At 41.7% G+C, this 27,366-nt stretch overlaps 6 protein-coding genes across 6 annotated transcripts; all 6 read right to left on the bottom strand.

Annotated features, from left to right (window-relative positions):
* Positions 1-10,033: 10,033 nt before the first annotated feature.
* Positions 10,034-12,184, bottom strand: C8Q69DRAFT_480369 (hypothetical protein). The gene has a single exon (XM_028631523.1). The coding sequence runs from the start codon at positions 12,103-12,105 to the stop codon at positions 10,231-10,233; it is 1,875 nt and encodes a 624-aa protein (XP_028481909.1). The 5' UTR covers positions 12,106-12,184; the 3' UTR covers positions 10,034-10,230.
* On the bottom strand, positions 12,185-14,595 carry C8Q69DRAFT_480368 (C6 zinc finger domain protein). Its single transcript, XM_028631522.1, has one exon. The coding sequence runs from the start codon at positions 14,273-14,275 to the stop codon at positions 12,581-12,583; it is 1,695 nt and encodes a 564-aa protein (XP_028481908.1). The 5' UTR covers positions 14,276-14,595; the 3' UTR covers positions 12,185-12,580.
* A 121-nt stretch (positions 14,596-14,716) lies between these two features.
* Positions 14,717-16,876, bottom strand: C8Q69DRAFT_108867 (hypothetical protein). Its single transcript, XM_028625097.1, has 4 exons — positions 16,503-16,876; positions 16,275-16,290; positions 15,729-16,012; positions 14,717-15,671 (listed from the first exon to the last, which is right to left on the bottom strand). Exons 1-4 carry the CDS (start codon positions 16,554-16,556, stop codon positions 15,159-15,161), a joined length of 867 nt encoding a protein of 288 aa, XP_028481907.1. The 5' UTR covers positions 16,557-16,876; the 3' UTR covers positions 14,717-15,158.
* A 1,055-nt stretch (positions 16,877-17,931) lies between these two features.
* Positions 17,932-20,938, bottom strand: C8Q69DRAFT_108740 (plasma membrane stress response protein). The gene is made up of 5 exons (XM_028625096.1): positions 20,614-20,938; positions 20,383-20,536; positions 20,032-20,320; positions 19,542-19,973; positions 17,932-19,496 (listed from the first exon to the last, which is right to left on the bottom strand). Exons 1-5 carry the CDS (start codon positions 20,690-20,692, stop codon positions 18,246-18,248), a joined length of 2,205 nt encoding a protein of 734 aa, XP_028481906.1. The 5' UTR covers positions 20,693-20,938; the 3' UTR covers positions 17,932-18,245.
* Positions 20,939-21,995, bottom strand: C8Q69DRAFT_108739 (putative GNAT family acetyltransferase). Its single transcript, XM_028625095.1, has 2 exons — positions 21,734-21,995; positions 20,939-21,670 (listed from the first exon to the last, which is right to left on the bottom strand). Exons 1-2 carry the CDS (start codon positions 21,771-21,773, stop codon positions 21,186-21,188), a joined length of 525 nt encoding a protein of 174 aa, XP_028481905.1. The 5' UTR covers positions 21,774-21,995; the 3' UTR covers positions 20,939-21,185.
* C8Q69DRAFT_480354 (hypothetical protein) lies at positions 21,901-26,222 on the bottom strand. Its single transcript, XM_028631521.1, has 4 exons — positions 25,913-26,222; positions 25,427-25,850; positions 22,222-25,357; positions 21,901-22,166 (listed from the first exon to the last, which is right to left on the bottom strand). The coding sequence occupies exons 1-4, from the start codon at positions 26,045-26,047 to the stop codon at positions 22,124-22,126; spliced, it is 3,738 nt and encodes a 1,245-aa protein (XP_028481904.1). The 5' UTR covers positions 26,048-26,222; the 3' UTR covers positions 21,901-22,123.
* Between the last annotated feature and the right edge of the window lie 1,144 nt (positions 26,223-27,366).

The following is a 27,366-nucleotide window of genomic DNA, read 5'->3' as shown; positions in this document are numbered from 1 at the left end:
GAAGTTTTTGACAATAAGAAACAGCTTTGCGAAGAATAACTAATAGAAGGATAGCTTATTCTGCTTTATAATATAAAGCTCAAGATATCTTACTCTGCAAAACTGGTATACTGCTGGCTCAGACCATATAGGATTAAAGAAGTCCTTAGGAAAGGATCTTATAAGCTTAAGGAGTTAGATAGCATATCTTTTAAGGACCCGATTTATAGGAATTACTTAAAAGGCTACTATCTATAAGAGGATTAAAATAAAATACTAACTATAAGTAATAATATAGTACCTGAGCAAGAAAATCAGCAACTGAGTAATAATAATAATAATGTGGACTAGATATTACCTGGATCGGAATATATAGTTATAGTTCTAATATCCTCCTTCTAAAAATATTAGCTTAAAAGGAGGGAAGTAGAAAGCTGGCAGTAAAGTAAGATAAGGAGCCAGTTTAAAAGGAGAAGAAATAGAAGAATAATAGTAAAATAAATATTAGTGCTATAATAGGAAGAGAAGGAGGGTGAACTTAAGATAAGGGCGTCTTTTTTAGGGGAGGGGAAGGATTCAAAGATGCCTAATAATAATTAAGAAAGAAGAAAAAGAGAGATAACTGAAAAATATGTGATATTGGCTTAAATATCTTAAAAAAGTCTATAAACAAAGCTAAAAATAGAAAATATTAGATAAAGAATATAAGCAATAAATAAAGAATCCTCACCTTATTATAAAAACCTTATTTTTTATATTATATAATACTATAGCGGAAGTGACTGGAGACCAAATTAAGCTAAACTTAACCCTATCTTACCTTTTAAATATATCTTTTCACTTAAAAACCATTTTAAAAAGTCGCTCTGCGAAGATACACATTAAAAATAAAAAAAAACATATTAGAAATACAAAATGTTGTTTGTCAGGACAAAGCTCTTTAACTTAGAATATATATATATATTACAATTAGCGAAATTTGTAAGCTTATAAAGGAGATAATAAATAAGGCCAATAATAAAGAAGAGAAGATTTAGTTTATAAGCAATATAGCAGTAATTATTTTAAATTTTTAAAGCAGATATAATAAAGCAGCCAGTAATTTTTATGATTTTCTGAATTAATAGGAGCTATTAGAAAAAGCAAGAAAAAAAGAAGTACTGGCTGTTGACGAGCTAAAAGAATTAAAAATATGAGCAGAAAAGAACTATAAATATGCTAATAAAGGTTATTGCAAAGCCATAGAGAAATAGAGCTAGGAGACTATAGACCAAGTCTTATCAATTATTAGAAAGTTATACCAGACCTTAATAGCTATAGGAGGATTAGCTTCTAGTATTAGAGACTGGAGAATAGTAGCTGTATATCTGGCAAGAGCACAGGTTAACAGACTTTATAATATTGGGAGATAAGGAATACTAACTAAAAAGAGCCTTTAACTAACTAATATTAGAAAGGCAAAAGATATTTTAAAAAAAGCCCTCAGCGGAGAAGGACCAATTCCTTAAAAGCCTACTAATAAAGAGCTGTAAGAGGTTGAAATAAGAGTAGGGGAGAATAATCTTCTAGAGGAGATTATAGGAGAAAAAGAAGAATATTAGATAGAAGATTTAGATAAGAGCTTATTAATAGATTTAATATTAAATAAAGGAGAGGAAAGCATAGAGGAGAAGGAAAAAGGGAAAAAAAGGATTAAAAGTCCTAAGAAGCCAAAAGGGGAAAAAAAGCTTAAGACTTAAGATAAGGGGAAACGGCCAGAAAAAGGATATAAATATAAGATTGGCATATCTATATTAATAGAAAAGGCCATTATTAATCTAGAAGGTAAAGAAATACTAGAACTTTTAAGGGAAGAAAGGATTAAACCCGCCGCTATATGCTAAGTTTATATTAAAGAAGTGCAAAGCGCAATGGGATTAAAGAGTACAAAAGATAATATCCTTAGAAAAAGGTTGAAAACACTTATAGATGGTGACAATAATCTCAAATCCTGGAATACTAGTGCGGACTACTGGAAATAGTTTTAATAGGGATAGAGACTTAACACTAACCTTAAGGATTATTGCTGCCTGGATAAGGGGGAAACTAAAGTATAGTCCTGGCTAAGTAGACTGAATATAAGCGCTGAGGAGGTCGGAGAAGTTTTATAATGGGTTAATTCTAGGAAGATTGACTTAATCTGCAAGCCTCATATATAATTATTGGCCAATATAATTAGTATAAGGGAGGACATGTCTAGGAAAGAAGCTAGAGGAGTATTAAAAGCAGTCAGAAATATAAAGCTGGCGGTAGTAAAGCAGTAAAAGAAGGGACTATTCAGAATAATAACCTATTCTTATAGAAGTTCGCTTGAAGAAACTGAACGGTCTATAAGTAAAACCTCTAAAAATGAATAAGCAATAGAACCTCTTAGCAGAGTTTTAGAAATTAATATGAAGACCTCCTTTTCTGCGGTAAACCTGAAAGATCCTTTTATTAAGAAAGAAACCAGGCACCTGAAAGATATGTAGAACGCCAGAACTATACAGTTCAAAAATGATATAGAGGCCGAGCAGATGCCAGGCATACCCAGCAACAGCCAGATTAAAGAAAGAATAAAGAGTCCCATTCTAAGAAGTCCTGAAAGTATAGAAGATAGAGATAATATAAAAATTAAAGAATCCTTATCCGAAAACCTTCTCCCCAAGAAATCCCCAGCATTAGGGATAGTTTGACCATTCAGAGATCTTGGGTTGATTGATACAGATACTTCCAGTAATATACCTAGCAGCTTATATTGTGAAGCCCGAGACAACCTATATAGGGCTAAAGAGTATCCCAAATCCAAATATAGGGACGGAAAATATTTCGACCTAAGCAAAGAAGACTTCACCCTGAATAAGATACGGGACTAATATATCCAGTTAGGTATCGCAATAAGGGAGGACTTTAACCGTTAGGAAGCGAATAGGGTTTTCCAGATCATGCCCTTTGAAGGGAAACTAGCTAAAGGGATGCTATAATATACCACTACAGAAGCGAAAGCAGCCCTTTATTATAAGAAGGAGGGTGAAGGATTAATAGGGCTTAAGAACTTATCTAAAAGTATTCTCTAAAAGATTATTATACAAGATATCTAGATCTATTTAATCTGGTTAGCGCTACATAGTTACAGCAAATATAGGCTGCAGGTCTGGTATCTTAGGGGATATAAGCCAAGAGCATTAAATACAGAGACTGCCATCCCCAAGGGAGGAATAGGCTGGAGCTTTACAACCCTAGGGACTGGACTAATTGCCAGAGATAAGTCTGAGGAAACTATGGGCCCAAAAGACATTGCACTTAGGCAGGGAGAAGTAACCTTTATCAGCAATTTGCGTCAGCTAGTATTAGAGAATTAAGAAACAGATCTTAATAATATCTGCTGTTTTAATTATAGGGAGCAAGATAAGATAAGATCTAATTAAGGAGGATCTGGGCCTTTTAATATCTAGGTGAATAGAGTTATAGTTATAGATAGAGCGATATTTAGTCAGCTAAACTGGGATTGCTTAGAAGTTAAAGTAAAGCTATATTTTATACTAAAATAAGATATATTATTAGTTTGAGATTATCTGCGGAGGAAAGGAACTCAGCTTTATAAGTTAGGGGTTTTAAGATATATATAATACCGGAAACTGGAGCATTCCTGCTTTAGGAACAATTCATAGTATTAAAAAGAGGAGATAGGGTAGACTGTGATAACTAAAGAAGACAGACAGGGGCATCTGCTCTCAGAGGAGGGGAGGCTATATAATAGGGAGGATCGGTATAAAGAATATAATTAATTAAAAGATTATATGCTTTTACTTAAAGTCTTTAAAAGGTCTATAAGTAAAGCAAGAGAAGAGGGAGATAATATCTTTTAATTATTTAAAATAAAATAATCAGCTTTTCCTTTCTATTATTGTTCAGTATTAGTTCAGCATTAGATTATTATTGGTTTATTATGTTAGTCCACAGCCAGAGCTTCTCTTTTAGCTCTACTCTGAGCTCCGAAGCCGAATCCCCTTCTTTTCCTTCTCAATACCTACTTGCTCAAAGACTCTATGCTGAGTCTTAACATGTCTTCCTACAACAGTATTTAAAGATAAGGGTAAAAATATTTAATTATTATATTCACTATAATAACCCTATAAAAAATAATTATTATTATATCTATATTATTATTATAGAGCTTAGTATTAGGATAATAACTATCTTATATAAAAAGACGCTTATATTTATATAGCTATAATATTAGATAATAATATAAATACTAAGAATCTAGAAATCTTAAAGGCTTTTAAAGCTATTCTTATTAATAAGGAAAACTAAAAAAAATTAGAGATAAGGAGGTATTATAATTTATAGAAAGATAGCCTTTAGCCCTTATATAGGCCTAAGAGCAGTATAAATATTTATAAGCAGATTTTATCTATAATAGAGAGAACTTAACTATATGCTTAAATATAGGGTTAAATATTTTATATATTTTATAAGCTTATTATAATAAATATTTTTTAGATATTATTTTAGCAGCATATATAAAGGTTTTAAAAAAAATTAGTAACTAAGAGATAAATTCTACTTATTAACTTAATATTATAATTATATTGCTTACTAATAATAGTAAGATAACTTTATTTACTAAATATTATTATATTATTCTTATCTTAGCCTATAATATAATAGTAGATACTAGTATCTTTATTAAAAATAAAATAATCTTTAACTTACCTAGATAGCAGGCTATTATTAGCAGATATTAAATACTAGTAAAGTCTTTATAAAATAGATCTTATAAATAACTATTATAGAAGAAATAAATAATTTATATAATAAAAATAGTTATAGTTTAGCCTGCTTAGAGATATATAATTAATATCTATTAGTATCTTATATTAGGGGTATATTTATATTAAATAATACCTATTCTATAGAAAAATAATAATTTAAGTATATAGAATAATTTATTAGTAGCCTTAGTCTATTATAATAAAATAAGATTATTATATATAAATATAGGAGATTATCCTATATAGATAAGGACTAGTTAACTCCTTAGCTATATCTTTATCTTAAGTATTTATCTTAATAATAGGTATAATGCAATTAATAAGTAATATTAATTATCTTATACTAATAGCGGTAAATATTAAGATAACTAATATAAATAATACTAGTGCTATAGTAGAATAAGCAGATATATTATTAATATAAGGCAAGGAATATAAATTATAGGTGCGCAGTATTTTAAATAAATATACTAATCTTTTTTATAAAGGCCTTAGTATATTTAATAATAAGGTTAATATACCAGTATATTTCTGCGATAAAAATAATATTAAAGGGGTAAAATAAGCACTATTTTATCTCTTCTTAAGAGATTATAAAGCTATAGACTTTATTCTTAATTTATTAATTATTAAAGAGCGGGTAAAATATATCTCTTTAATATAGAAGGCGCTAGCTATATTACTAGCATTTATTATATAAAATAAGAATAAGCTATAAATAGTTATTAACCTATAATATATTAATAAAAAACTTATTCTAAATATATATTTATTGCCAAAATAAGATAATATTCTTACTAAATATAGGGGCGCTACTATATTTTTATTATTTAATATTATTAAGAAATTCTTTTAATAGTTAGTATAACTATCTAATTATTAGAAAATAATATTTATTATCTCTTATAGGGGCCTTAAGTAATTAATAATAATATTAATAGGCCTATTAATAACTCTAGGCTTTTTCTAATATTATATAGAAAGATTATTATTATAATATCTATAGGATTTTATTCTAGTATATATTAATAATATTATTATATATAGCTAGTTAAAAGAATAGTACTTATAATATCTTAATAAGGTATTTACTATATTAAAGAGATTAAGTATTTCTCTATCTATAGTAAAATATTACTTTATATACTCTTTAATATTAATGTTAAAATATTATATATCTTATCTTAGTATAACTATTTAGAAAGAAAAGATATAAGCTATATATTAAATAATATTCCCTATAATACTGCAGTAATTTAAAATAAAGCTAGCCTTTATAAGTTATTATTAAAAGTTTATTCTATATTTTTTAATAATTATAAGGCTATTTAATATACTTAAAATAAGAGATTTTATAGGATCTCTAAAGAGTAAGCAAATATATTAATAATTTATAGCTAAGGCAGTAATTAAGAGAATACTAGATATAATAAAGGAAGCTAAATATATATAATAGCTTTTAAAAAATTATATTATATTAGCTCCTATATTAATATACCTAGATTTTATTAAACTATTCCTACTCTATATTAATAAAAATAAGAAATAAGGCTATAGCGCTATAGTATACTAGATAGAAGATAATAATATTAAATATCTAGTCTTGTTTTTATTAAAGGAGCTTATTAAAGCTAAATAAAATTATTAGTCTATAGAATTAGAATATAATATACTAGTTTAAGTATTATTTAAGCTATTTTAATATTTTAATTTAGGACTATTTATAATAGTAATAGATTATACTATATTAATAAATACTCTTTAAAGATAGAATCTAATATAATAGAATTATAGACTTAATAATTAAGCGCTTTATTTAGCTAGATTTCTTTTTTATATAATTATTAAATATTATAAAGGGTGTGTTTACTCTAATATTAATAGGCTATTTTATATTTTTAGCTATAAGGATCCTATATAAGATAAGCAATAAATATTATACTAAGTTCTTATAGATGCAATAAATATATTTATAGAAATAGTTATATTTATTATAATATTATTAGGGCTAGATAATAGCCTTATAGAATATATTAAGGAGAATATTATTAAAGATATTATATTTTATACTATTATATAGAAGATTAATAAATAATTAGCAGTATTAGATAATACTTTATATTATTTATTTTCTATAAAGAATAGCATATTATATAATATATAAAAGGAACTATATTATCTATATATTCCCTATATATTATATAAGGAAGTATTTAAAATTATATATAATAGCTTAGGCTATTTAGGCCTTAAATAGAGTTATTCTTTATTAAAAGATAACTTCTTCCTTCCTAAAGAATATATAGAGCTAGTAGATTATATCTTATTATACCTAGTATATTAAGTAGTAAAGCGCTATATATATAAGGAATATAGTTTATATTAACCTATTCTTATATTATTAGTATTACTTAAAATCTAGGCTATAGATTTTATTATAGAACTACTTAAAAGTTAAGGATATAATATTATCCTAATTATAACAGATAAATTCTTATAGTATATATAATTTATCTTAGGTTATAAGTTATAGAGTATAATAAAATAAATATAGGTATTATTTGCTATAGTTATTAAGGATTAGAATTTATTTAAAGCTATTATTTCTAATTAAGATATATAGTTTATAAGCGCCTTTTAGCAGGAGATATTTAAGATATATTATATAAAGCTTAAAATAACTACAGTATATTATTCTAGTATTAATAATTAATTAGAAAGAATTAATGCTATAATAGAGATAATATTATACTATCTTTTAATTAAGCAATATAAGGCAGTTTAGGCTATAATACTACCTAATATTAAATAGGCTAATAATATGCTGTCTAATAAGTTTACTAAGATATTATTATTTAAGATCCTATATAGTATTTATCCTTATATTTTATTAGGTCTAACTAATATTAATAATAACTTTATTACTATATAGAAATAGATTTATACTGCTATATTAAATACTATAGATCTTGCGCAAGTAAAAATAGCCTTAATATTTAATGCCGCCTATAAGCTGCTATTATTATATAATAATATTTATATTTACTTAACTAAATATCTTAAAAAGATAGGGTATATAATATTATAATTATTAAAGTTATCGCTAGTAATAAAAGGTTTATTTAAGATTAAATACTATATTAAACAATTAGCTTATAAGTTAAATCTTCTAAAAGACTAGGATATTTATCCTATAATATTAGTTATCTATTTAGAGTAAGCCTATACTAATACTTATTAAAGGATAATATAGTTATTAGCTTTAATTATAATATAAGATTATAAAGAATATAAAATTTATTATATTCTTTACTAAATAAGGGACTAGTATTTAATAAAATAGAAAGACAGTAATAAGATATAGGAACCTATTATTAATCTTAAGGAGAATATTTTAGAACTATTATAGAGATTTTAATAGGTAATATAAAATAAATACTAAGTAAATTATATTTAGAAGTAAGATAAAACTACTTTAAGAACTAATAGATTTACTTATTTAAACTATTATTTAAGTAAAATAGCTATTATACTTATACCTTACTAATTTTTATAATAATTTTATCTTTTAAGGTATAGCTCTAAATATTACTAATCTTATATAATTAATACTAGTTATTTTATCTTAAATATTAATATTCTTAGCTTATGCCTTATTTTTTTAACTTATATATTATATTATAATTATACTTCTTTATATATTATAATTTTATTTCTTTAACTTATGCCTTAACTTATACTCTATCTCTTTAATATATTGTGTTTTATAATTAATTATTAATATTATTAGTATTAGTTATTATAATATATTTATTTAATAACTTAATATATTAAGTATAATAAAAAGTATTATTATTCCTAATATATAGTAAAATAAAGATAAATCTAGAGAGAAATTATATCTAAAGCTAGGATATATAGATATAGTAATATTTAATATATAAAGCCTAGTTAATATAGTTTAGGACCTAGATATATATAGCTATTTATTATAGTATGTAAAGCTATATAATGCCTAGGTCTATATAATTATTAAAATAGTCTTTATAATAAAAAGGGCAGTAAAATAATTAGCAGATTTTAATACTTAAGAGTATATCTACTATTTTTATATATTAATAGGTCCTATAATATAGCTTTAATATAGTAATAAGGTATATTACCCTAAGTATAATTATTATTATATATTTTACAGCTTTTCTCTATATTATTATAGCCTATAGATAATAGATAAGAGTATTTATATAATCTAAGAAATATTAATCTTTTAATTTAATAAGTATAAGGTCCCCTATAAAGTATAATAAAAGATATTAGCTTTAATATATAAACTACTATCTATCTTAAAGATAAGTAATAAATATATATATTAACTAGATAATTTTATATAGTATTAAATAGAATAAGATAATAAATAATATAATTGCTATAATATTAGACCTAGGATTAACTAAGATATATTAGCTAATTATAAAATGCTAATTAAGAAGTATATTATATTACTATTATAATATTAGGTATAAAATAATAATATAGAGATAGATAATAATAAGGATAGCAATAATATAACTATTATAATTAATAACTATATACCTAAAGATAATATAATAACTATAAATATAATAACATAATAATAAATATCTATAGATATAAGAATAAAATAGGGTATAATAAATATAAGAATTTTAAAGAAGCTTCTTATAAAACCTATAATAATTATTAAGAAGACTATATTACTAAGAGGTAGTTAAGTATAATATTATCTTATATTATTTAATTAAAGTATTAATATAGGAAATAATAACTTCCCTATACTAAATATAATATAAGATATAGAGATCTATTATTAGCAGCATATTTATAATTTAAGAGATTAGGCATATTAATTATTAATAATAGTAGATAATATAGCCCGCTATATACTAATATTAATTTTTTTAGAAATACTTAATTTAATAGATATAATAAATATAATTTTAGATAATAGGATTATATAGGTCTTAGAGGAGATTTGCTAAATACTTACTAAAGAGAAATAGTTTTTATATTAATATTCTAGTATTTATATTAGTATTTTCTTATATTAAGATTTTTTATATTATTGCTAAGCCCTAGGATAGGTCTTTTCTAGAGGGGGATCCTGCTATACTAGATCTGGTATAAAGGCATATAATATAGGTCACATGACCTTATGTATGTAGCGACATCTTTAGCATTAGAGGAACCTAGACTTCTTGATATCACTCTTCCCCCCTACTTGCACAGCATTTATGAACCCTTTTCATACGAGCTTTATCTCTTGGTATTCATATAAAGAGCCATGCTTTCGTGCATCAGGATTCGACAGTAGATAGGTGTAGTATTAAACAAAATTACATTAAGAGAAGACTATACACACATGATAGAAGATTAATGGAACAAAAAATGACAGACCCGTCTCCAATGGAACGATTTGTCACCTGGGGACATAGAAACCATTTGCTGCCACGGCCTTGTCTTTCAACTCATCTGTCCCAACGCGAACACCGAGTCTGCGCAGGGGAACTCGCTCTATATGCCTTTCTACTGTCGTCTTTGTGGACACAAAACCATTCTTGGCTCTATCAAGCCAACCAAGTCTCTCTTCCTGACTGCTACCGCGGAAGAGTACTTCAGGGCTCCAAGCAGGATGGCCTAGAGCGTGCTGTGCAATAGAAATGTCTGAGGCTTCCTTAAGAAGCGCAGCATCAAAGGATTCTTGATCACTAATGTTCGTTCCTTTCTCCGCGGCGGGCAGCTTGACTGGCTCGTCCGGACGAATGAATCCCATCACCTGCACTTCGAGCTTCTCACCTGAAAATGGGATATCTCCACTATCGACAACTGGGCGAAGAGTGAATCGCTTCTTTATAACACGGGCCACATTTACACGATCCAGTTGCGAAACATCCACTTGCGACGCGCTGATCAAAGCTTGATACCAGGTGCCTCCTGCAGCTTTCTCCTTCTCGGACTTGCGAAGAATGCGGACCCAACCGAAGTAGTGACCGTATAGTCTTCGAGCGAGTAAATCCGATAGACCGCTGAGGTTCATCGCCAGGCCACTCGGAAACTGGATTTGGTTCATGGTAGGGCCTTCACAGCGAGCAACAAAGTAGAGCGGAAACGGTGGCTGCGGACCCCGTGAGACATCCGGCAGTCCTCCACCAGTGGTTAGAGATGTGTTGGCCTGGTCGTCGTCATTCTCGTCGTCATCATTGCCGTCAACTACAGAGGTTACTTTGTCCTGTATTCCAGTCAAATCAAGGAGCGCAGACGCTGCTATCTGGTCTGCGGACGAAGGGAGGGCTCGCTGGACCGCACCCTGGACGGTATTCTGCAGCGCTGTCGTCACAGGTTGGACCGCTGTGCTAAAAGCACTTCTTGCCGTTGAGCTCAAGGCCATCACACCCAGTTCCAGCGGCAAAGTGCTTAGACTGGCACCCCTGATCGAACTCGGATCTAATGATGTCGACAGTACACGGAAGACGGGGCTATTGCACAAGGTCTTCTTCTTATCCCCTTGGCAAAGGACTAACTGAAAATACCCATCTCCAGCCTCGACGGGAATTCGTACCACAGCCGTCTCGCGTAGCCGGTGTCGCTCCCGAACGTCTTTAGGGCCTTTCTTACGGAACTTCGCGATATCCCGCTGCCACGCGCGCTCGTCGCTAGGATCCAACTGCACCGGTCGGACGGCAGTTGTGGGGGTGACATCCAGCCAGTCCCCAGTAAATCCAAACAAGGCCTTGGCTCGCATTCCCGTCTTGCCTGTCCAGCCCTTGTTCTGGAGCCAAATGGTGCGGTCAGGTGGCAGTGCAACGTCGGAAAAGATCGAGATGGCGAGGGAAGTACTGCTTCCCTGATAGAATACTATGCCATGGGAGTGTCGTAGAATTGTAAAGTGCTTTGTACTCTCCGTAGGATGATGGATGAGACCCCCGGCGAAGTGACATGCTTCCTGATATGCCTTTTGGGCAAATGATAGCGCCGTCGATGACTCCGCTCCAGGAGGCGGACATGAGACTGCGCTACGGCCAGCGTTCGAGCTCGCGCCTGCGGAAGAGGGTCGCAGGCCGGTAGAGACACGACTTTGTACCGGGCTTGCATAGAGCGGAGAGTGAGAGTCCAGGATTCTCCCTGGAAAGATCTCGCGTGGGCCTGAACTGGCGGAATCGCCGTTGTTCAGACGGGGCCGCTCCGGCTGCGCTGGAGATGCTAGGACAGCGGGGGACGTCAGGACGGGCTTCCGCCTGATCTGGAAGCGTTCTGGAGGATCAGCGCTATACGGAGGAGGCGGACTGGCCGACATCGCGACTCGGGCTTTTTCATCATCCTCAGCAATTAGTTACAGGCAACAATGCCACGAAGACAAGATGAGGCTTGGTCTTTCTCTCCTTGTCTTTGATTCCGGGCCATCCGCGGGCTCGTCCGCTCAGTCGGCTTAGTCATACACGTCCCGATTCGTCTAACTTAACTCAACTGACTATTAAAGAGAAAGATTATTGTAAAACGCCGAATTCAGACGACACTTGCAGTTGGGATATCCAGTTCATGCATATCAGTCACCCAGGACTCGAGCCTCGACGTCGTCAAGTCTACCGCGCATCTTCAGTTTCCTCTGGTCTTGGCAGTGCTCGTGCTAATGCTAGACTATTGACCGTAATGTCCTCCTTTTCCAAACGATGCCCGGGTCTTCTAGGAATCATCTGAGAAGCATGTCTTGCAAGATGCAATTTGTCAAGCGTTTCTTTCAACAAAAGGCCATCGTCAATGTAGCAACCCTGTCACATCTGTAAGTGAAAGTCGATGTCAAGAAATTGGGTTGCCGGAGGTGGCTGCAGAAACGAATCCCAGTCTGTCTCGTCGAACATCCACCGCTTTTCAGCATTACTGGCATCGTCTCCGACGTCCGGGGTCCCCGCGATGCGCTCAAGGATGGCGATTCCCTTTCTCTTCTTTTCTAGCGATGCACAGACAAGGATTCTTGCAGTATGGGCCGCCTCCTTGGCCAGATGCGTGTCAAGACGAGTTGTAATTATCTCGAGAGTCTCCATGACATCCGGAACACTGGCAATACTCTCGGTTGTATCGATAGCCAGCAAAACGCAGACAAACTGGAAGATCGTGCTCATCACGTTCCACCAGGGGTGGTTCGACGCCATCAATCGACGCGCAGCAGGTAGGGCAGCGGTACCAGCCGCGATAACTTGCTCGATCTGTTCCTGTTTCAGGCCGTTGTCGAGGAGACGTAGTCTGCGGTATACGCAGAAGCACAGCTCTGCTCGTGTGATGGTGACAAAGTCATGCCCTGTGGGGGCATCCAGAAGATAATTGAGAGCGGCAATCAGCTCTGACTTCCTCGCAGTAGGATCGGCATGTATGTCATCACGGGGAAGGCCGCGAACCAGACCGTAGAGATGGAGCGAGAAATCTCCATCTCGAGGAACAATCTTGTTAAATGACAAGGGTCCAATATACACAGCTGATCGCCCGTAGTCGTACGAAATTATAGCATTCAGACAATGTGCGATCATGGCGGTCCGCTCCCGGACGTCAGACTGCTCCTGCAGATACCCTTGACGAGAATCGCTCATCAGAACGACCTGGTCCATTTCTCGGTGCAAACTAGTCGCCTCAACAAGATGCATGGTAGTGCAACTTGATAGCCAGGAGACATGGGGCCTGCTCGTAGCCCGGATATAGATTGTCCGCAGTATCCACGCACCCACTTGCTCAATGGAAGGAAAGCGACTATGTGACGGATCTTCCAAGAGCTCTTTAGCGTGCAGGACAATTCGCATCTCCACATCCGTGGCCAGCAGGCCAGAAAATAGAGACGCCAACCCGATGATGCCGCTGATCAGGGCCTCAAGGCCTGGCCCTTGAGACTTGCCGTTCCAATGGTCCTCGCATCGACGATAAAGGCGCTCCACATCCAGAAATCCAAATATGGGGTGGATCGTGGAAGCATAAATATCGATTAGCTCCCGGACTTGAGTCCATGCTATGAGATCGACGAATTGAAATTTGACTGTACAGCCAGGTTCAGATCGTAAGCCAGTATTGTATGCGAAAGAATGTAAACGCGGCGGATTAGCAGACTGCAAATCCAGCCCAACAACTCTAGGAAATGCAATGGCGGAATCACTGCTCATATACCGCCATTTGTTCGGGTCGAGGATGCCATGGTGAGCACTCTTGACCTTGGAATGTGTGCTGGGCTGAGGCAGACGCGGCGCCTTGTGGACTGGCTCCGGCATGAGAACATCGTCCAAGGCGGTTCTTTTGGGGATTTTCCGTTCACCATCGTCACTGTACCGACACTCATAGCCATAGCCTGTACAAGTCAAGCAGGGCAGTCGGCCATCACATTTCCGCTTCCGTTGCCTACATGGAAAACAGGCTCTTCGAGAACGCTGTCGCATGTACCCTGCTGGGGGCGACGGCGAGCCACCAGTATTGTGTAACGGAGTGGCCATTGAGGTGGAGAACTTCAGTTAACTCCACGGCGCGAGAGATGAGGAAGCCAGCAAGGAACCCATGCCAGATACCGAGAGATCTTCCGTGCTCAAACGGCATAGATGGAGCTCTCGGAGCTGCGATTCACGACTGTACAAGAAATGCCAAGGTCCATATAGCGATCATCATGTGACTAGCCCATGGCCTCTCCTCTCTCTCTCCTTCAACGCAGAACTTAAGCTCTCTAGGGATGAAAGAGAGGCGCAGCTCGTATTGCTAAAGCCTGTATCATATACTGTTGCTCGGGCAAGTGATGCACTCCTCGTAGCATTAGAGATGGTGCTTATGCAAGTTCACGTAATAAATTTAATAGTTAATAGCTATCTATTTCCACGGAACGAACGCCCAAGTGGAAAGAGGCAGCACGCTAAATTTACGCTGTTTTCGAAAGTAGAGATACGACGTTTAGAGGCAACTCGCTCCATGCATAGTACATATTGGACTGTCCGAGCGAGAATACAGCGGCGAGATATGTTCTGCTCATCGACCCCAGCTGGAGATAGTACAGGTACAACAGCTGAATTAGGGTGCCAAATCAAAACAAAGGGTGGGAGAAATTATAACCGAAGTACAGACAAACCAACACCATACCACCAACGGGCTAAAACAGAGCCATCGAGCCGTCACGCCGAATACACCGAGAAAAAAGATAAAAAGGAAAAAAAAATTACAGATGGTGTCTGGCAGAAACACTCCTTCCGCCTGACCTTGTTCGCACGTTGGTTCTGGCTATTGCACCGAAGGCAAATTTCGACAATGTCTACGGACTGCGTTTTTATCACGATGATGTGATGGGAAGAGAGAAGAAAACTGCGTACGGAGATGGTAGCACATGTCCGTTCTTCAAGTAGCAACAGGGAGCCCGTGGCTGGGCTCGGTCTTTGTTGTTTGTTGCTCAGGCTGTCCGTCTTCACTTCGCATACGCTTCTGGGCCGGGAAGTTGTTGGTCAAATATGCCGCTTCCTCGTGAGGGTGCTTCCGCATCCCCAGCCCAGCGACAGCGATGCGGTTTAATGAACTCAGATCTTCTCCTGTCGCCGTACCAGCAGTGGATGGCTGTCCCTGCTGCTGGGGCGGCGCGGGACCGGGGACCGAAGAGGACGGGCCAGCTCCTGGAGCGCTGGCGGTCGCGGCAACCGGAGGCTCCGGACGAGGCTGACTGAGATCGATGTTTCCTGGCAATTCAGGGACTTCGTTCTGAGAATCGATCAGGCGCGATTGTAGGCTGATGATATATTCACGAAGCTGGTAGTTCTCCGCTTGGATGGCTTTGTAACTTTCCGTCAGAGCTTCGTACTCCTTCACCTGTTCCTCCAACTTGCGAATGTATCCTTCCTTGCGTTGGCGGAAAGCTCGCTGTTCGAGTCAGTGACATTGCGCGCCAGAAAGGGGGCTCTCTCGGCCACCACATACCTGAGCAGCACGATTCTGCGCCGCACGCTTCGACGTCGACAGCTCCCGCTTTCCATAAACCTTGCGACCATCGGGCGGGGACCCCTCCTGAGGGGGCTGCTGCTGTTCCGGAGGCGGGTTCAGCATGGCCGTGCCAGCGATGGCGGGGTCGATGTTATTCTGGTCGCGAGATCCGGGTGCGCCAGGCTGCAGGTGCTGCGGATGCGTTGGGGACTGCTGCGGCCGCGCCTGCTGGGGGTGGGAGGAGAGGTGCTGCTGGGCCGCCAGGAGCTGATCATGGAGGACTGTAGTTGGTTGAAGTTAGCGCAAAGCCCTCCTTTGGGTTTACTGGACGAGATGAGCATCGAAGTGAATGGACGGAGGAGCGACAGCTGCTTCGGTCATGTTGGTGTTCTTGCAGGAAGAACCGCGAGGCGTGTTCGTGCTCGCAAACGCCTCCGCGAAACCGGCTGACGCGATGACAACGATATATAGCACGACAGGAGAAGAAACGAAGCGGTCACAGCAGTTGCGCAGAACGCTGGCCCTGCATGGGATTTTACTCACCCTGATCCGCATGATCCTGTTTGCGATGCCTCAGTTAGCCCATCGGTCATCAAGGGTGCCCCCCCCCAGCGGGTGAAAACCAGGTACGTAAGCATCGTGAATTGCGCTCGAGGATCTCGTCTTGATCCTCGCTGGCTCGCCCAGCTGAGCGAGGCGACAGAGGCACGCGCTGAAGGGAGCTGAAGGATGACGGAGCGGTGTTGCTTGCTTGCTTGCTTGCTTGCTTACCTGAGCAGAGCTCTGCATGCTTGGATGCGGCGCTGGGGCTAGCGCGGGCTGCATCGAGAGAAACAACAGACAGGCGACGAAGGAACGAGACGGCCAATTCCACCAGACTAAAAAGACAGGCAAAGGGGGACGAAAGTCCTAACGACGAAAGGCCAGCTCAGCGCACGTGGAATCCCAGCCGCAACCGAGTCAAGAGGTGAGATGTCGCGAGAAGGACGACCTAGTAGAAAGCTGGTGATGGGGGGACGATGATCTCGTAAGCAGGATTCGGATGGAGAAAAGTCGGGGGTGGTGGGAACGAAGGCATAGAAGTAGCAGCAGCAAGTTTGGAGTCGCGGCGTGTAGGCATCGGGGTGGCTGGCCGAGGGGGACCGGGGGGTGGGAAAAGGCCATCGTGCGATTCATTCCGCTGGACTGCGCCGGCTTCGTGCTCGATCTACTTTAGGTAGTCTAGATACGCGAATTACTCTGGCCGCGGTTGACTGCGCTGTACTACGGCCAATGGCACCAACTCTACGAGCTGTTGTATATGATGCTATCTGCTTGCGTTGGAGAGAGAGAGAGAGAGAGAGAGCATGATGCTGATGCCGTAAGCCAGCATAGCATGATGACTGATCCTGACGGGCAACGCAACGGATGTGCCGGCTCAGGTGTCACCGGTCCGATCGTGGTGAATAATAATAATAATAATAATAACTATCGACCAGTTAATAGGTAGTTATTATTATCACCAGCAGTCAGTCTCTCCCACACATTGTTCCTCGAGAGAAAAAAAAATGAAGAAAAGAAAAAAAAAAAAAAAAAAAAAAAAAAAAAGCTACCCATCTAGCAGTCCTCCCTTATTATTTTCTATTGCAAGTCCCTCATTCCTGTCTGTCCGCGCCACGCCATTTTCTATGCGGATGAGTCAGACGAGGCGTCGCGCAAGTCCTGGCACTAGCAAACTAGCCCCGATCCGGACTCGTCTATTAGTCAGCCCGGCATGTCCTCTGCTTAAGTCCGACGCCAGACCCCCACTGATGCTCGGGCCACGCACTGTCCACTTTCCCGCCACATCCAGATGTCATGATAGCTCCTCTGTCGGACGTATGTCACCTCGTCCACATATTGAGTAGTTACTCCTTGGATAGTTATTAGTTATTCTCATTTCCTTACCAAAGACACCTCCCGTCTTATGCCTGATCCCCCATTTCAAAAGTTCACATACTGATGCCCCGTAGTTTATTCCGTACCTCTCTCATCGCCCGTGGCTGCCATCCATTCAGATCTGTTTGTTTCACTAACCAACAGGGCCAATTGCATCAGAATACGGCTGCGTCCAAAAGCAACAGAGACCACAGACCACTGCTAACTGCAAGGTACTCCATTGAACTATTAACAATGCTGGAAAAGGATCTGAACATCCAGGGACACAGATAACGATAATAAGAATACCGCCGATTCTATGCTACACGTTCAAAACACCAACCGGGTCTAGTTAGGCAACAAACGCACGCAGGAGGGAAGGTGGGGTGGAGGCCATATGGAAAGGCACAGGACCCATTATTGCGTACACGGCCCGTACACAGCAATAATGTACAGACTCTGAGCCGGTACATAATAATAACAACAATGGCATCGACACACGTCCTTTGCTTCATACATCCAGTATCATTCCTTGATCTGCACCCCATCGAGACAAGGCAAACTGTGGGGACGTCCGGCTCGATACGGAACATGCATCCGCAACTTCGACGGAGTCGCTCACTGCTCCTTCTTCACTTCCGGCTTTGTGGCCTGCGCCTGGATAATTCTGGCGCCTTGCTTCGCAGACTCCTGCCATCCTCGCTGTCGACCCCAGAACCGGTCCGTGGCTGTGGAATCGCGCAAAGTGCTCGCGCGAGCGTCCTCCTCCAGCGACTCGCGAGTGATCTTCTCACCCCCAGCGTGCAGGACAGGCTCCTCAACATCGTCGCCGGTGGTAGCCTCCTTCTCCGCATCAATTGCGGACTGAAGGTACTTGCGGCGTAGCACATACATTTCCGCCTTCTTCTGACGGATACTTGGCATCTCTAGTTTGGCCATCACAGCCTCGACAACAGATCGCACCAGAAGGTAGAGGTGCTCGGAAAAGAAGACGGTCAACAGCAGGGCCCAGAACTGAACGCGCGATGGCGTCCCTTCTGGGCCCGATCCATTGAACATATACACCAGTGCAGAACTGGTGATGCTGCCCAACCAAGAAAGGAGACCTAGAGTATCCAACCACGGTCCGATAGTATCGGTCCGCTCTGGGGTCGGCCGCCTGCACTCTTTGCAGATTTTGAAGAAGTCGCCCCGCAGTTCGACCCAGTTGTTGATCAGGAACGAAACCGGAACCAGCGGCCAGACTGGAGAAAAGAGCGCCAGGTAGCCGAACTGGATACACATCTCACGCAAGTCATCCGTGACCTCGTACTCGCTCAGCTCTGCCTGCCTGCGTACACGAACCAGAAACTCCTCTTCCTCGGGCGGGTCATCGAATGTTGCCTTCAACTTCTGCTCCTGTTCCTCGCCTTTGCCGCCGGGAGTTCCGTTCTTCCGTTCGTCACTGTACTCCTTGTACTTGAGGAAGAGCTTCCGCTTGGCATATGGCACAATGGTCTCCATTGCGAAGTTGACAATCTGGGCTGTGACCGTAAAATAAATGACCTGCTTCCGCAGCCTGTCCGGGTCGATATGGAACTCCGTCACGGCCTGGACCTCGTCTTTGGAGACAAAGGGGCGAACAGTCAATTGGAATACGTCAAGATAGGGAACGATAAGGCGGGCAAATGGGACGTAAACAAAAGCCGTAAGGATAATCGGAAGGTAGGAGACGATGAAGTTCAACACGAAGATCTTCCGCGTCAAAGCCACATCATAGCTCTCCTGCGTCTCGTAGTTCTCCAGGTCATTGAGCCTTGTGGCCACATTGACCAAAACGGCGCTGATTGTAGGCACTAGGGCGGAGAGAAGAATGGTGGGTATAAACACCTAGATTTGTTAGCTTTCTACCAAAAGATACTAAGGCAAACGTACCAGGTAGGTCTTGAGCGGGCCGTTGTATATCTCAGATATGAAGATCTCGATCGCAAAACATGTGGCTATGATGGCTCCCAGGGCAGTGACAGCGAGGAACGCAAATGGCACCTGTAGGAGTTGACGGGAGAGTCGTTTGGTCGCCGGAAAGATATACTTCTTTTCGCCCGTCACCTCGTCCGTGACCACCTTGTCGGGTTTGAATTCTCGTCTTCTCGTCAACAAAACAGAAACACCCTTGGTCTGCCAACGAATACTGAGATCCGTCTCTTGGCGTTTCCAGTACTCGACAAAGACGAGACAGAACAGACAGTTTCCGATAGTGTAGATCACGGAGAAATGTCCGAGCAAGAGCCAGCACGAGAAACCAAACGCCGCGGGGAAGACCAAGAATGCGAAGTACGATTGCAAGAAAGCGAAGTAGAAGCCAACCTTGTTGTAAGAGTGAGCTGACGTAAGGCTAATGCGAGCAACTCGGCGGGACCCTTACCTTCTCCCCAAACTTGTTCCTGATCTGATCAAGATCTTCTTTGGTGAGCAGTGTCTTCTGACTCCAATCTCGCATCCATTTCCGATTCGTCTCATCATCATGCAAGGCAAAGATCGACTCAACATTCTTCCACACCCCATGCTTCGGTGTAATGTCAGCACCGCCTTCTTCCTGTGGAAAGGTGATCAATTGATAAATAACGCGGAGGCGCTCTGCTTCCGTCTGGGGCTCGGTCACACTGGAAGCATCGGGCTCCTGGTTACGGACACCATAAAGCCAGTCACGGACTCTGGCAGTGTTGGGCTAATCAGCGATGAGTTCCTTTCGGTTCGCAGCGACGTGATGGCCTACCTCGATCTGTGGATGGCCTTGCCCAGTCTTCGCTTGGCTGCTCGGACGAAGACTAACAGTGATGTCTCATCGCCGTGACGGACTTCCGTCTGCAATCCAACCTCGGTCAGAGCACGCAGCAGGCACTCGAGCTGTTGAGCAGCTTCCGAGGGATCTTGCAAAGTCAGCTAGCTAGTTCACTCAAGTAATAATAAAACATCGGGCGGGGCTCTCATCGGACGCAGTCCATACCGATGTCAGCGAAGCGGTAGCGGATGACATAGTCGACGTCGAAGCTGCCCTGGAGGGTATTTTGAGATGTCGAAGCCATTGAGTCAAGGCTTCAGGCGCAACACGACAAGATAGGTCATGGGGCACTATCCACGAGGTGGGATGAAGGAAGATGGCCTCCACGGTAGGGCTGAGGCCGTCTTTGTTGTTTGTCCCAGTTTAAGGGAGCTCGACGCTGACGACGTCACCGCCCTGGGCTGCGAGATCGACTTCAGGGTTAGCCCTACTGTTAGTCCTGGTCTGGTAAAAGATCTTCGCAGAGAGATAGAGTATCAGATCGCCCCAGATGATGGGCACGCATCGCCGATTATTCGACAGCCACATTACGCGTCGACAGCCTCTTCTCTCTCTCTGGCAAAGTGTCGAACCCAGACTATGACCTTAATATGCAACACAGCAGAAACAGAAGGATGAGTATCAGTTCTGAATGATAATAGAGTAGGGCGCATCTCGAATAATAATATGCCCATTGGTTAAAGTTAGGTACTTATCTATCTACAACGTGGTTAAAACGGGCCACTTTCTACTACTATCTAAGCCTGCTCCGCCAACTTATTCAGTGCTTCTCCTTCCAACATCATCTTCAGCCATTCCTCCATGGCCGTCGCCCCGACCTGCTTGTAGAAATTGATACTGGGCTCATTCCACTTGAGAACACTCCATTCGAGACGTCGTCCGCCCATTCTAACCACTTCGTTCGCCAAATACCGCAGGAGTTTGAAGCCATATCCTCTGCCCCTCGCGCTTGGCTGTACATAGAGGTCTTCGAGATAGATTCCCGGAGCGGAGCGCCATGTCGAGTAGTTATAGAAGAAAAGTGCCATGCCAACTGGAACTGGCGTCGGATTTTCCGCGGTGGCCGGTGGAATGACTAGGGCTGTATAGGTACTGCCCTTCCTCGGAGGTGTGGAGGGGAAAGAAAGGGTTGCAAGGAGAGACTCTTCCGTAGCTTCGACTTCATGCAGGGCTTTCTCATAGTCGGCCAGTTCGCGAATAAATTGAAGGATATAGCCGACATCTGGTGGAAAACAGCAATTAGCGACGTGGAACTAGAACTGGTAAAACATGCGGGAAGACTCACCTTGCTCGGTCGCGAGCCGGATCGTAGGCTGATCCGACATTTTGCTTCTGGATTTCGAAAAGGAATCGTCTAATCGATGTAGAGGTGGTCTAGGACTCACAATAATAACAATGCTTTAGAAACTTTTTAGAGACGCATACTTAGGCCCAGATGCTTCTTCTCTAGCGACCCCGCAGTTAAATTTGAAACCTCTAATTTAAGCTACCCGTCGCGCCCTGTCAATGACAGGAACATCGCCGCCTATTGGCCTTATACAAAAGAGGAAAATGCGGCCGTATCAACATAAGGGAACGATTGATGATCAGTTGTCCAAGGATCAACGCCCCCAAGAGGGCATAACTACTATATATAAAGCTGATAGTCATACAAAATGAAGAAAAGAGAAACAGGTCATCTAGACATTACGGCTGACATCCATTTCTGCTCGTCGGACCTACGTCTCATTAGTATGCCTGGTACTGGACTGGCCTCGGAAACAGCTTGCTTACCTGTCGAAATGAAGCAGCATCCCCAGCACAGGAATAAGCTGTTTCTGGTAGTTCTTATCCTTCTGCTCCAGGAACTGAAGCAGCACGTTTTTCAGGTAGATATAATCGATAGCAGGCGCACCAGGACCAGTCGGTGTCTGACTCCGGGAAACAGACGTGTTTCGATCCCTTGGTGGCGGGGAGACGACACCCTTACGCGAACCGGAGTCGATGGATGATCGTGAAGACTGATTATTGGAATCAAGTCCGCGTATCGAAGTCTGAGCGGAGCGGACCTCATCTGTAAGAAGCTTGTTGGATTTTCGCACCTTTTCCAGGCGATTGCTGGTTTCCTCGACGGATCGACGCAGCTCAGCCTTCTCTTTCTCAAGTTCACGAACTTGCTTCTCGCTTTCATCCAGGGCATCGCGCAGTTCTGCCATTGCTTCCCGGACTTCCTGCAATTCCTGGACAGAACGTTCAGACTGGGACACTAGTTCGTCCCGTCGCCGTCTCCAGTCTTGCTGTGCGTGTTCGAGCTCTTCCTTATCCTCTTCAGCTCTTCGTAGGGCCTTCTCTGCCTCCCGAACTTTTGTTTTGAGTTCCTCCAACTCTCGTGCACGACGTCGACCGAGAGTACTGGCCTCATCCTCGGCCCGGTCTCGCTCCTCGATGGCGGCTTCCATTCGCTCCTTGAAGTCTCGGACCTTGGCATCAGCTTTACTCTCAATGTCATTGAGGAGTCGTCTCATCGTTTCGCCTTCGCGACTACGCTCGCTCAACAGTCGATGCGCATCCACAAGTTCTTCCTCCAGGCTCTCGCACCGTTGACGGACCTCTTTCATTTGCATTGCCATTTCTGCCGACTGGTCACGCATGCTGTTCATCAAGCTCTGTGCACTAGCATGCTGGGCTGTCTTGAGCTGGATCTCCTCGCGGAGGCCCTCGATGTCCTTGTTTAGTCGCGTAACCTGTTCTTCGACTTCTCGTAGCTTCGTCCTCGACGCCTTCAAGTCATCCTGCGATTTCGATAATTCTTTCTTGGCTTTTTCTTTTGCCTCAGCAGCTTCCTGCTTCTTTGCCTCCATGCTACGAAGATCAGATTTGGCGGCGGTGCAAGCTTCTTCCGCTTTGAGGCGGCTATCAGTCTCCTGTCTAATCTTTTGGTTCAACGTCTTCACTTCCGCGTCCCTTTCGGCGATATTAGATCTAAGGCTCTTCACCTCGGTGCGTAGGTCGTCATGTTTGGCTTGCAATGTTTTGAGTTCGGTCGATTTGCTCTTGAGGTCCTCCTTTGCTGTCTTCAGCTCAGCAGATTCGGAGCGCAGAGTCCGAAGCTCCGGCTGTAATTTCTGTAGAGTTTCTCTAAGGTCGGTCAGATCCTTGAATCTAGAGGCTGCGAGTTGCTGGGCTGCCGAAAGGTCTGTTTCCAAAGTCGTTGCTTTGACCTTCAGTTCCTCGAATTCCGCCTTCAAATCGTTATGTGCTTTCTCGGACCCAGCAGTACTGGACGCGTTGCTGGCTTGAAGTTCGGCGAGTTCTTTCTCTAACTTCGCCAGGCTAGCTTCCAGCGCAGCCTTCTCTGCGGAGAGTTCCTTGATCTTGTCCTTTGCTTCGACATGGTCCTGGCCAAGATGGAGAAGGTCATCACGTAGCGACTCGATCTCCTCTTTCAGATCCTCTTCGCCCTTGAGCTTGGAATGTAAGCGATCAATAGCAGCATCTTTTTCAGCAAGCTGTGAATTGAGAGATTTGATTCTGAGCTCCAGTTCGCTAATATCGGCCTCCTCTTTGCTGTCATCGGCTGCCGGTTGTTGCTTCTCCGAAGGTGCGGCTGCACCCGCTGCTGTGCCATTTTCATCTCCGCCCTTGCCGCCTTTCTTCTTCTTGTTCTTCTTCTTCTTTCCTCCGCCTGATCCCGCGGCAGTGGCTGGTTGACTAGTCTGCTCTTGCTTGGGTTTGGTTGCTTCTGCAGTGCCAGATGATGTGGATGTCAGGTCGTCCCGGATCTCTGCGAAGTCCACCGCCTGGCCGCTTGCCACACGCTCGCGTACGGCTGGCCACTTCTCGTTCTCTTTCAAGCCAGTGTCGACAAAGTCCACAATCTTTTGGAGGTTACGCTTTTCCGAAAGCTCTGCAGTGAGGGAGGAGACGGAGGATTCGGAGTCCTTGAGCTGCGACTTGAGGCTATCTACCAGTCCCTGCAGCACGTCAAGACGCTTCTTACTGTCTTCTTTCTCCTTTTCGGCCTCCGCAAGCTTCTTTGGCAGTTCCGTTTGATCACGATCGTTGGTTTCAGAAATCTGTTGTTTCAACTTCTCGCACTCTTCAGACTTTTCTTTCAACTGTAACTTCAAGTCCTCAGCAGCCGACTGGGCCTTTTCTAAGGCGCTCTCTGCAGTAGAAATCTTGGATTTGAGTTCGTCAATTTCGGCGCGGCTAGAGTCTTTCAGACGTGCAATCTCCGTCTCGTAGTTATCCTTGGCATCCCGCAGACCTTCCAGCTCACGAGTCGCGGATTCCAAACTGCCCACCATGCCTTCTGTTGACTCTCTTGCCACAGACAGATCGCGCTTCAGGTTTTCAACCTGGGACTGTAATCCCTCGATTTCCTCCTTCTTCTCTTTCAGTTCAGACTCTAGACGGGGAATCTCATTATCGAAGGAGAAGAACTCCTCGCTCTCCTCCTTGGCTAGAGGAGATTTTGCTGCCTTTGTCCGTGGCGAAAATAAAGACATCCCCGGTATTACCGCAGCCTTCGAAGCGATCGAGCCAGTTGGCGACTTCTGGGGGTTCTCGACATCAGTCGAGGTGGTGGTATCGATCGTAAGTTTCTCCGGAACGCCGTTAGTTGTGCCTGGTTCGGAGGACGAGTCTCTTTGTATCTGGCCCTTTTTCAGATTTGTAACCTCATCCCACGCAGCCTTCGCAGACTTCTCTGCCTCTTCCAGGTTCTTCTTGAACTGGTCTCGTTCTGCTGTGACCCGCTTCAGCTCATCCAGAACCATATCTCCTTTGAGCGAAATCTGGTTGAGGTATTCCGTGAACGATTTTGGATCGCTGATGGACGTCAGGGGTGTATTCTCACGTAGGGCCGCTTCAAACGGCTCGATGGACAGAACACGGGCATGCGCGACACGGTAGGCTTTCAAAAGGTCTAGATACAAAGGGGACAGGAGATGTCAGCGGGAACCAAGCGCAACGTTAGGATTAGGGCGCAGAATACCTTGATACCTAGACTCCAGCTTGTCCAACCTCCGTAGCCTCACTCTGACATCGGTGGGAAGCTCAGCAGCTGCCGTACTCGAGCCTGTATCAGGTGCGGCTTCCTTGCCCGCGGACTCTGCTGACGCTTTCTTTTCTCCATCGCCACTTGCGCCCCCTTCCGGAGGTACAGAAGGCTCTGAACGAGGTGTGCCAGACCTGCTGGATCCATCATCCTCGCCAACAGCAAATTCGGATTCGAATTCGGCCGGGTCGGGACCTTTGCCTGAAAGAGTCCCTGCGCGTGTCCGAGCTGGTCGCCTACCGGTGGAAAGGTCGCGAGAGGCCTGACGACGTGCGGAGTTCGACCGTGAGATAGATTCCTGTGCTTGCCTCTGTCGCGCCTGCTCCTCTGCAATCCGGGAGTCTATTGCGCCGCGGATTCGCTGGTAAACGGGACAAGGGTGAGCGCAGATCCAAAGACAATGTAAGCGTGGTTCAATCGCACCTGAAACATCACCTCGGTGGCGCTCTGCGTCAGCGCTGTCAAAAGAGCCGTAAATACAAGGAGCAAGGATGCAATATGCAGAACGATAAGAAGTAAAGAGTGGAATTGATAGCGAGTGCTAGAGAAAGGGAGCATTGGCTGAAACAACACCGGGGGATCAAACGGCCATCTTGTCCTGTGTAGCTGCCATGTGGAAGCTCGGGCCACATCCGAGGCTATGCTCGATGTTGATACTTGAGGTAGTTGGCGGAGAAGAACAACAGACTTGCCGTCCCAGAGCCCTCGTTGTTAATTAGTGATTAATTAATCAGACGAAGATATTCTGTTCGAATCCATTACTAGTTAACTACATGATATCAGTCCTCCTATAGGCATATTCGCGTTGTTGTCCTTACGAGATCTTGGCGGTACCGATGTGACTAGGTCCGCGCATCGAAAGATAATTAACCACTAGATACAATTAGCAAGACTAATAGATTGCAAATGTTAGACCTTCTCAATCGATGATTGTGGTTTGGTTTCTTTGTTTTTTTGACTTGAACTCCTTTCCGAATAGCCTGTCGTAAAATGCGTTGAACCAGAATTGGTTCGGCATACAGTGCAAAATATATATCTATATCTATTGTCTCACTATGACCCTCTGAGCCGTCCTCCACTTTGCATTACCTGCCACCGCAATTGTTTCACAAGATGCTATGGTTTTACCCTCGTTGAAAAGACCTCAAAAATTAGAACCAGTGGTTCAAAAAATCGAGAAGGTCGTCCCTAATAAATCGATACAAAACACCAACTTCACTCTACATGCAGCCATGATCGGGTTATTCCGGCGCCTGGCTCATTCTGCAGAATAGATATAACCGATAGAAAGTTACTAGTAAAAAGGTCCAGCCACCAGTGATCTATTTAATGCTTGAGGAAATTTTAAAAGTAAAAGATTACATTAGTGACAATCAATGGCTCGTCAATAATAACTAATTTATGTATGTATTGCATACAGCACATACAATGTAGACACGTCCAAGTCCGTAGATCGATACAAAAACTAGTAGTAACTATGTAGATGTTATCATAGGCACTGGGGATATTCGCGAGTTTACTTCAGTAGTGAACTTCATCAGATCAAATTGATTCCCGCACTGTGCGATATGTGGTCAGAATGTGCGATCATACTGTAATCTGTATATATATTTACATACAGAAAAAAATTTTCCTCTTTTCTTCTTTTCTTCTTTTCCATTCTGTTGTTCTTTCTCTTTCTATAGGAGCCACTTCCAACATTTGGTGCTTCTAACCGTGGATCGAGGCGTCCACCCTACTCTTGGCGTCTTTTCCCTTCCCCTCCGCTTTTTGCACCGTGACTCCATCTCGTGAGTCTTTGAGAATCTGACGAGGAACGCGGCCTGAGAGATCGACCACGACCAGTCAGGAAGCGTACATTGTCCACGACGATCTGA

This window comes from Paecilomyces variotii (assembly GCF_004022145.1).
Source record: "Paecilomyces variotii strain CBS 101075 chromosome Unknown C8Q69scaffold_14, whole genome shotgun sequence".
In the NCBI taxonomy this organism is placed as follows: domain Eukaryota; kingdom Fungi; phylum Ascomycota; class Eurotiomycetes; order Eurotiales; family Thermoascaceae; genus Paecilomyces; species Paecilomyces variotii.
Note: the sequence above shows the minus strand (reverse complement) of the source record. Positions and strands in the feature narration are given on the sequence as shown.